The 10122-nt window shown below is 47.1% G+C and overlaps 1 protein-coding gene across 1 annotated transcript in view; it reads right to left on the reverse strand.

Annotated features, from left to right (window-relative positions):
• anxa2a (annexin A2a) overlaps positions 1–10122 on the reverse strand; it is a 23441-nt gene that overhangs the window by 6637 nt on the left and 6682 nt on the right. The window contains exons 2-5 of the mRNA XM_043680583.1: positions 9433–9512; positions 4525–4584; positions 3995–4088; positions 601–696 (exon numbers count right to left, since the gene is read on the reverse strand). Coding sequence (XP_043536518.1) covers positions 601–696; positions 3995–4088; positions 4525–4584; positions 9433–9512 — 330 coding nt within the window. The remainder of the gene's footprint in view (positions 1–600; positions 697–3994; positions 4089–4524; positions 4585–9432; positions 9513–10122) is intronic.

The raw sequence follows: 10122 nt of genomic DNA on the forward strand, positions 1-10122 counted from the left end.
TCCCCTCACTCCCCATTATTCCCCTCTCCCCTCACCCCTCCCTCCCCATCATTCCCCTGTACACTCGCTCCCCACTGCTCCCCTCTCTCATCCACTCAACCCTCTGCCCTCCTGACCCTCATCATTCACTCTCTCAGCAACGTGACCAATCATTTCCCCTCTCCCGCAGAACCGCTGAGCTAATGATTGTATTGCCTGTCTCTGGACACACGGTTGAAATCATCTCATAGGACAGTTTTACAATCCAAGTCCCATCCACTCCAGAGATGGGCAATGCCATGTTTGAGAGGTTGATTTGAAAATATCTAAAATGGTTGGATGTTGGGGCTCTTCAGGTGCAGTGACGCTACCTGTGGGCCATGGGTCCCAAGTTAAAGTCCCACCTACTCCAGAGGTATCTCTGGACAGGTTCGATTAAAAATATCTATAATGGCAGGACCTGTAGGTGCAGTGAGTGTTTCTACAGCAAACACAAGCCCGTTCAAAATAAGGACAGGCCCGGTCCATCAGTAATTCCTCATCGTGACCTGGAACTGAATGTGTGTCTTACAGGAAGAGAAAACTCACAGCAATTGTGCAAAAAGACGAAGGCATACTTACCCAGGGCCAAAAAGTTATTTTTCAGATCTTTCTTGACCTCACGCTCAACACTTTCCAACATATCATAGGAGCTGTAGCATTTATATCTTCCAAAAACTAAACAGAGGAACAATCAATTCAGAATGTGGAAAATTGCCATTCTCCAGGAGAGCCTAATGTAACTGTGCGAATCACTGTGAGTGACAGCTCTGATAAATACATGATACTGTCAATAATTTCCACTGATATTCTAAGAACAAAGAACAAAGAAAATGTAGAGCCCAGGAACAGGCCCTTCAGCCCTCCACAAGCCTGAGCTGATCCAAATCTACTGTCTAAACCTGTCACCCAATTCCTAAGCATTTGAATCCCTCTGCTCCCCACCTACTCATGCATCTGTCCAGATGTATCTTAAAAGAATCTACCGCGCCTGCCTCTACTACCTTTGCTGGCAACGCGTTCCAGACACCCACCACCCTCCGTGTGAAGTACTTACCACATATATCCCCCTCCACCTCTCACCTTGAAAGTGTGACCTCTCGTTATTGAATCCCTCACCCTGGGAAATAGCTTGTCTCTATCCACCCTGTCTATACCCTTCAGGATTTTGTAAACCTCAATCAGGCCCCCCCCCGCCTCAATCTCCTTTTTTCTAATGAAAATAAACCTAACCTACTCAACCTCTCTTCATAGCTAGCACCTTCCATACCAGGCAACATCCTCATAAACCTTCTCTGCACCCTCCCCAAAGCGTCCACATCGTTTTGGTAATGTGGCGACCAGAACTGTACACAGTTCTATTGAGGCACACGGGCAGACTGAAACCAAATACAGCCACGATGAACCAAAATATTCACGATAAAAAAGTGCGTTTGTTGGCTTCCTCTTTCCTGTAATTGTGAGTAAGCGAGTGTGTGAAGGTGCGATGGTTCAGTATTTCCTATACTGTGTGCGTGTGTGTGTAAGTGTGAGTGTGTGCACTACTTCCTGTACAGAGAGTGTGAGTTGGCTCACTGATTCCCAGATTGTGTGAGCATGAGCGACTGAGAGTGGGTATGAGTGGCCCCTGGTTTACTATTTCCTGTATTTTCTGGGTAAGAGATGGTGACAGGGCACAAGTGCAATGGTTCACTGTTTCCTGTGACAGCATCAGTGTGAGTGAATGACAATCTGCACTGTTTCAATAAATCCTGTACTGTGTGATTGTGTGAGGGTGTGACTTAAGTGTGAATTTGACAGGAGGAGTGACATGCTAACAAGGGAGGTAAACATTATGGAGGATAGATGGGAACATGGAGCTGGCAACAAACCCATACTGAATGGTGAAGATAATTCGAAGACTAAACATCCTATTATCATGAGTCGAAGAGTGTGGGGATGGAAAAGCATGGCAAGTCAGGCAGCATCTGAGGAGCAGGAGAGTCAACGTTTCGGGCAGAAGGCCTTCATCAGGAACGATGCTTGTGGGCCGGGGGGGCTGAGAGGGGGGGGGGGGGGGGGGGGAGGCGGACGAGAGATGAGGAAACTGGTGAAATCCACATTAACCCCGTGTGGTTGGAGGGTCCCAATGCAAAAGATGAGGCGTTCTTCCTCCAGGCGTCAGGTGGTTAGGGTTTGGCGATGGAGGAGGCCCAGGACCTGCATATCCTCAGCCAAGTGGGAGAGGAGTTGAAATGCTCAGCCACGGGGCCGGTGGGATTGTTTCATGCGTGTATCCCAGAGATGTTCTCTGAAGCGTTCCGCAAGTAGGCGTCCTGTCTGCCCAGTGTAGAGGAGACCACATTGAGAACAACGGACACAGTAGATGATGCTTGTGGAAATGCAGGTAAATCTCTGTCAGATGTGGAAAGCTCCTTTGGGGCCTTGGACAGAGGTGAGGGGGCTGGTGTGGGTGCAGGAAGGTGCCGGAAGGGGACGGTGGGTTGATGGATGGGCGCGGACCTGACAAGGGAGCCACGGAGGGAATGGTTTTTATGGGACCCAGACAGGGTTGGGAGGGAAATATATCCCTGTGGTGGGGTCCATTTGTAAGTGGTGGAATGGTGGAGGATGATGCAACGTATATGGAGGTTGGTGGGATGGAGGGTGAGGACAAAGGGGGGTTCTGTCCTTGTTGTGTTGGGAGGGGTAGGGTTTGAGGTCGGAGGTACGGGAAGTGGAGGAGATGTGCTGGAGGGAAACACGTAAATGTGAGAGTGGAAATTGAGGTGTTTAAAGAAGGAGGCCATCTGTTGTGTTCAGTGGTGGAATTAGTCCTCCTGGGAGCAGATGCAGAGGAGGAGTTGGGAATAAGGGATAGCTTTTTCACAGGAGGTAGGGTGGGAGAAGGTGCATCCAGGTCGCTGTGGGAGTCAGTGGGTTTGTTGTAGATGTCCATGTGGAGTCGGTCACCATTAATGGAGATGGAGATATCCGGGAAGGGGAGAGAGGTGTCTGAGATGGTCCAGGTGAATTTAAGATCGAGGTGGAATGTGTTAATGAAGTTGAGGAACTGTTCAACCTCCTTGTGGTTATGACCAGACCAAACCCCCTCAAACTATTCAGAAGATCCTGGAGACCTTAACTTTTTCTTAGTTTAAAGATACCTGTAAGGTGTTGTGTTCTGGATGCAATTTGATTGGTCAAACCACCAGATTTGAATCAAAACACTTTATCATCCACTGCAGTTAAAATACAACAAAAGAAAGAAGGTATTGGAATAACTATATTTGAACCCTAAACAGAGTAATAGACTATTTAACTACTAACCAGTAACGTTCCAATACAGACCCATAAATATTCCTCGCTAAGGCAAAATGGGTTGTCTCTCAGGCTATTCTCCAGTCCATGAGGAGAAACATCAAGAGAAAACACCAAGAGACAGATTAGCAGGGAGAGATGTATTGCAGGCCCCCAAACACAGCTTACACCACAGTGGCTCAGTGGTTAGCACCACTGCCTCATAGCACCAGGGTCCCAGGTTCAATTCCAGCCTCGGGTGACTCTCTGTGTGGAGTTTGCACATTCTCCCGGTGTCTGCATGGGTTTCCTCCCACAGTCCAAAGATGTGCAGGCCAGGTGAATTGGCCGTGCTAAATTGCCTATAGTATTAGGTGCATTAGTTGGGGGTGTGGGTTACTTTTTGGAGGGTCAGTGTGGACATGTTAGGCCGAAGGGCCTGTTTCCACACTGTAGGTAATATAATCTGCCACTGACAAACTGAAAATAAAAATCCTGGTTCCTTGGGAGCTTGTTCCGCCCATTCAGGCTGCGTCTATTGTTCCAACCTTTTTTAAAAAGCCCCCAAGGCCTCACAATCTGTTTACTGTATGGGCTTTCCATAGACAGCTCACTGCCTCTCAGAGAAAACAAAACAAAATCCACCTCTTAAAGCTATCCTACCATCACTGCTGCTCCTAATTGCTGTGTTTCATACCTTTCCTCAGGTGAGGAATACTCCTCTCAGTCATTATAGTGATCCACTTGTCCGCATCAAAAGTACGGTTCTTCACTGCAGCTTCATGCAGGGTCTGAGGAGAAACAATTCAACAATGAGCCACCTCCAAAATGGATGCAGTGCCCCACCCTCCCCGACTTTGCAACTTCCTCCTAGGCCTGTGGTCTGTAACCCAGTCCCAGGCTTGTGCACCCAGGATGGGGAGAGTCTGGCACAACATCCAAGGGGGGAACCAACGCGTCTGAAGCAACTGAAGCTACTGCAGGTCACCGAGCGAGAACGCAGTCAAATCAGTGGTTGCCACCATCTCCCACCACCCCAAGGTTGGGTTGGGGTGGGGAGGGGCGAAACGGGTTGGCTGGAAATGCTGGCTGCATCACTTCAAGTCTCACCAAACCCCCCAGGCTGAGGTACCCCAAAGCCAGCCAATCTGATGTCAAATCCATCGCTGGTTATGGAGGGCGAGCAAGGGGTGGAGTTAACTGGCACATTATCGAGGATTAACCTACCCGTGCATCCATATCGATCAGCTCATTATCGACCACATTGGAGGGATCTGGACGATTCCCCTGTGCACAGAAAGACCACGTAAAATTCACACAGTCAAATTTAAATCCATGTCACACTTTGTTTATATAATTCTGGTCAAGCCATGGTCTGTGCTGTGGCCCGATTGATGTCTACAGTTGGACCACCTTCACCTCTAAATCCAATCTGTTTCCCTTTGTATTCTTTGACTATTCATGTTTCTTTCATACAATTCCTACAGTGTGGAAACAGGCCCTTCGGCCCAACAGATACACACCAACCCTCCGAAGAGTAACCCACCCAAACTCATTCCCCATTACTCTACATTTACTAATCCCTGAACACTATGGGCAATTTAGCATGGACAATTTAGCTAATCTACACATTCCCAAACACTATGGGCAATTTAGTATGGCCAATCCACCGTAACCTGTACATCTTTGGACTGTGGAAGGAAACCGGAGCACCCGGAGGAAACCCACGCAGACACGGGGAGAATGTGCAAACTCCACACAGAGAGTCTCCAAGGCTGGAATCGAACTCGGGTCTCTGGCGCTGTGAGGCAGCAGAGCTAACCACTGAGCCAGCGTGCCATCCCAATCTCACTGCGCTTTGGCTGTGGATCCTTGTTTGATCTTCAGCCATTCCCAGTGATGTGTTCTCCATCCACTTCCTCTCCGAGGGGTACTGTTGTCGGCAGAAGGGAGACTGGGATGATCCGGTCAGTGAATGTACTTCGCATTGGACCACAGAGCAAGCCTGACCCTGACTGAAGCAGCCTTCAAATGATCACAGTGGTCTCTACAAGTAACCTCATTCACATTTGAATCTCCAAATCAACACCCATAGGATCTATAGAACGCCTTTGGCCCAACAAGTCCACACTGACCTTCTGAAGATGAACCCGTCCAGACCCATTCCTCTACTCTATTATCCAATATTCAGCTAACCTACACATCCCTGAGCACTATGGGCAATTTAGCATGGCCAATTCAGCTAACCTACACATCCCTGAACACTATGGGCAATTTAGCATGGCCAATTCAACTAATCTACACATCCCTGAACACTACGGGCAATTTAGCATGGCCAATTCAGTTAACCTACACATCCCCAGTCACTATGGGCAATTTAGCATGGCCAATTCAGCAAACCTGCACATAGGCTGCAACATGTAGTGATTGTAACCAGGTCAGCCAGGTGGAATTCATAGAATATGGGTTCCCAGATTGGGGCTGTTAATCTCGTCCAATCAGGGAGCCCTGGCTGACCTATAAAAAGAGTGAGAGACAGAAATACAGGTAGAAGATCCTTTATCTGAACATCCAAAAACCAAAAAGCTCCGAAATCCGAAGGTTTTTTTGTGAAGTTTATTTATCTCATTAACAAGGTGGTTTGGTGAACCCAAATCCACGCCCACTCGATGTGTGTCACTCAGATGTGGCATGGGCAGTGGTGGGGGGGAGCATGGCCAAGCACATTCTTAGTTAGAAGTCTGCTTCTCCGGTAAAATTTTTAAAAAATTTCACCATTAAATTGTCACTATTCCGAAAACCGAAAAATTCCAAATTCCGAAAAAACAGCTGGTCCTGAGCATTTTGGATAAAGGATCGTCTACCTGTACTGACACTCAGATACCTGACTCTGAATGGGGCTGTGCTAAAGGCAAGGACCATTCACATGTAAATAAAGGTCAACTTGGTGACGGGATACCAGCCTCTCTCGAGTTATTTCACAAAATATCTTTTGTAATCAAACCACTACCATCCCGGTAATACTCAGAGGCTCCATGGTCTGTATTTAATCATGTGTTTCATGAAAGATTTGAATTAGTCCTGAGCTATTCGACAGCACTTTCCAAATCTGCAAACTCTGCCTTCGGGAAGAACAAGGCCAGCAAGTACACAACCACTTGCAGGTTCCCTCCAAATCACTCGTCACCCTGACCCAGGGCAGTAATGCAGCCTCACCACCTGGAGTTCCCTCCTTAAGGGAGTTGTAGATGTCCCTTACAGCACCTGGACTGCAGCAGTTCAAGAAGGCAGCTCATCACTACCAACCCCCATCACTGCTAACACGGAGCTGTTTTGTTGTAGTTTAGTCTGTAGTCACTCATTCTCCCACATGGAGAGCTGTTGACATGGCTATGGTGTTTTCAGGATATGGGGCGCCTCAGAGGACGCATTGTCATATTTTTCCCTCACAGACTCAACTCAAAAATGCTGTTGGCATCCAAATGGAGTTGGCAGAAAGAAGTATCGGGAGTCCGTGTGTAAATGCAGTTCTTTCTTCAATAATAAAGAAAAACTGTCACTGTATAGGTAAGGATTGGAGGGATATGGGCCAGGAGCAGGTAGGACTAGCTGATTATGTTCTCAATGGACTGAAAGATACTTCCATGCTCTATGACCCTATGAACATGAGGAATCATGGGTAGTGTTCAAAAGAAATACGAGATGTACAGATGGATATGGATAGCTTAGGTAACTGGGCCAACATTTGGCAGATGAATTTAACACGGATAAGTATGAGGTTGGCTGGAGGAATAGAAAGGAAACCTACCAGCAAGATGGAGAGAAGAGTGATTAGGAAGACAAATGCTGAGCCAGCCAGCAACTCCGAAGAAAGCCATCAGTGTGAGGTACATGTAAGTTATTGATGCTGAAAGAAGGAAGTGGACAGTTTTAAAGATTGACTTATTTTAATTTGGTCAGCTGCATCATTGGATGATCGGGTTTAATTTCTGTCCTGACCAGGCCGAGAGAGTTCGGGGTGGTGGCAAACTGCTGAACTTTAATCCAGAAGCAGACAGCATTCTTTTTTTTTAAGATTACATACAGTGTGGAAACAGGCCCTTCGGCCCAACCAGTCCACACCGACTCTCCGAAGAGCAACCCACCCACACCTATGCCCCTACATTTCCCCCTTCACCTAACACTATGGGCAATTTAGCATGGCCAATTCACCTAACCTGCACATCTTTGGACTGTGGGAGGAAACCGGAGCACCCGGAGGAAACCCACGCAGACACAGGGAGAATGTGCAAACTCCACACAGACAGTTACCCGAGGCAGGAATTGAACCCGGGTCTCTGGCACTGTGAGGCAACAATGCTAAACTTCTTTGGGATAGTATTTCCACAGAGAGTTCCCTGCCTCTTGTCCTGTCTTTAAGAGATTAGGGGGAGGTCGAAAAGGGTGGTGCTGGAAAAGCACAGCAGGTCAGGCAGCATCTGAGGAGCAGGAGAGTCAACGTTTCGGCTATAAGCCCTTCATCCTGATGGAGGGCTTATTCCCAAAATATTGACTCTCCTGCTCCTCAGATGCTGCCTGACCTGCTGTGCTTTTCCAGCACCACCCTTTTCGACTCTGACTCTCCAGCATCTGCAGTCCTCACTTTCTCCTTTGAGAGATCAGGTAAATGCCACAGGATCCTTTGCAGAAACAGCACTCAGTGATACTGGGACACCTCATCGCGACTGGAGTCTGGAACAGCTGCACGAGAAAGTGACCCCCACGACTGGGAAAGTTGTTGAATAAATGCAACGGCAAAGCTGGTAGGTATAGGGAATGTCGGATGACTGGAGAAATTGAGGTTTTGTCAAGAAAAAGAAGGAAACATATCAGGTTTGGACAGCAGGGATCGAGTGAATCTCAAGCAGATTATAAAGGCAGTAGGAGTATACTTAAGAGGGAAATCTGGTGGGCAAAAAGGAGACATGAGATAGCTTTGATAAATAGGGTTAAAGAGAATCCAAAGGGACTTTACAAATATATTAAGGGCAAAACAGTAACTAGGGACAGAAGAGGGACCCTTAAAGATCAGCAAGGCCATCTATGTCTGGGACCGCAGGAGATGGGGGAGATACTAAACAAGTATTTTGCATCAGTGTTTACTGTGGAAAGGGACATGAAAGATAAAGAATGTGGGGAAATAAATAGTGACATCTTGAAAAATGTCCATATCACAGAGGAGGTGATGCTGGACGTCTTAAAATACATAAAAGTGGACAAATGGATTGAGGAGTGGCAGATGGTGTTTAATTTAGATAAATGCGAGGTACTGCACTTTGGAAAGGCAAATCAGGGCAGGACTTATACACTTAATGGTAAGGTCCTGGGGGGGGGGTGTTTCAGAACAGAGAGACCTTGGAGTGCAGGTTCATAGCTCCTTGAAAGTGGAGTCGCAGGTAGATAGGATAGTGAAGGCGGCGTTTGGTATGCTTTCCTTTATTGGTCAGAGTATTGAGCACAGGAGTTGGGAGGTCATGTTGCGGCCGTACAGGTCATTGGTTAGGCCACTTTTGGCATACTACCTTCAATTCTGATTTCCCCACTATAGGAATGATTTTGTGGAACTTGACAGATTTCAGAAAAGACTTACAAGGATGTTGCCAGGGTTGGAGGGTTTGAGCTGTAGGAAAAGACACTCTGGGGGCGGTTTTTCCGGGAGTGTCAGAGGCTGAGGGGTGACCTTACAGAGATTTATGAAATCATGAGGGGCATGGAGAGTGTGAATAGACAAAGTCTTTTCCCTGTTATGGGGGCAGTCCAGGACTAGAGGGCATAGGTTTAGGGTGAGAGGGGAAAGATATAAAAGAGACCTAAGGGTCAATTTCTTCCTGCAGAGGGTGGTGTGTGTATGGAATGAGCTGCCAGAGGAAGTGGTGGAGACTGGTACGATTGCAACATTTAAAAGGCATCTGGGTGGGTATATGAATAGGAAGGGTTTGGAGGGATATGGGCTGGGTGCTGGCAAATGGGACTAGATTAGCTTATGATGTCTGGTCGGCATGGATGAGTTGGACTGAAGGACCTATTTCCGTGCTGTGTATTTCTATGACTCTGTGACTCTGAATCGAATAATGTAACATATTATTCGGGATATACCTTTGCTAGGATACAAAGAAGCTTGGCAAAATGTCCAGAAGTATCTTCCTTGACGTCCATAATCATATCTTTCTTGTAAACTGCAAACAGAAACATTTTACAGTCATTAATAATAAGGATTTCCACTGGAGGGTGTTAAGACATTGTGTGAATATTTATCCCATCATTATCACTCTGCCATCCGGGAGAGAAAAGGCTGATGATAACTGAATTCGATTAATAAATATGGGAATATGCGTCCAATCTTAGTCAAAGGTACCATAAGAACTATTAGCAACTGTTGTAAAAGCTTACATCTGGTTCATTGAGGTCGTTTAGGGAAGGGAATCTGCCATCCTGATCTGCTCTGGCCTACATTTGACTCCAGACCCACAGCAATGCTATTGACTCTTAACTGCCCCCTGGGTAATTAGGGATGGGCAATAAACGCTGCCTAGCCAGTGACACACAAATCCAACAGAACTGAATGAAAATGTTGGAACATCATAAACTTGTTTCTCTAATATTCCTAGGTTAGATCTAAAAGCAAACATCACCAGCTGAGCACGTTAACTCCCCCTCCCACTCCGCCAAGGACATGCAGGTCCTTGGCCTCCTCCATCGCCAGACCCTGGCCACACGATGCCTGGAGGAAGAGCGACTCATCTTCCACCTAGGAACCCTCCAATCACAAGGGATGAATGCAGATGT

This window comes from Chiloscyllium plagiosum, chromosome 40, assembly GCF_004010195.1.
Source record: "Chiloscyllium plagiosum isolate BGI_BamShark_2017 chromosome 40, ASM401019v2, whole genome shotgun sequence".
In the NCBI taxonomy this organism is placed as follows: domain Eukaryota; kingdom Metazoa; phylum Chordata; class Chondrichthyes; order Orectolobiformes; family Hemiscylliidae; genus Chiloscyllium; species Chiloscyllium plagiosum.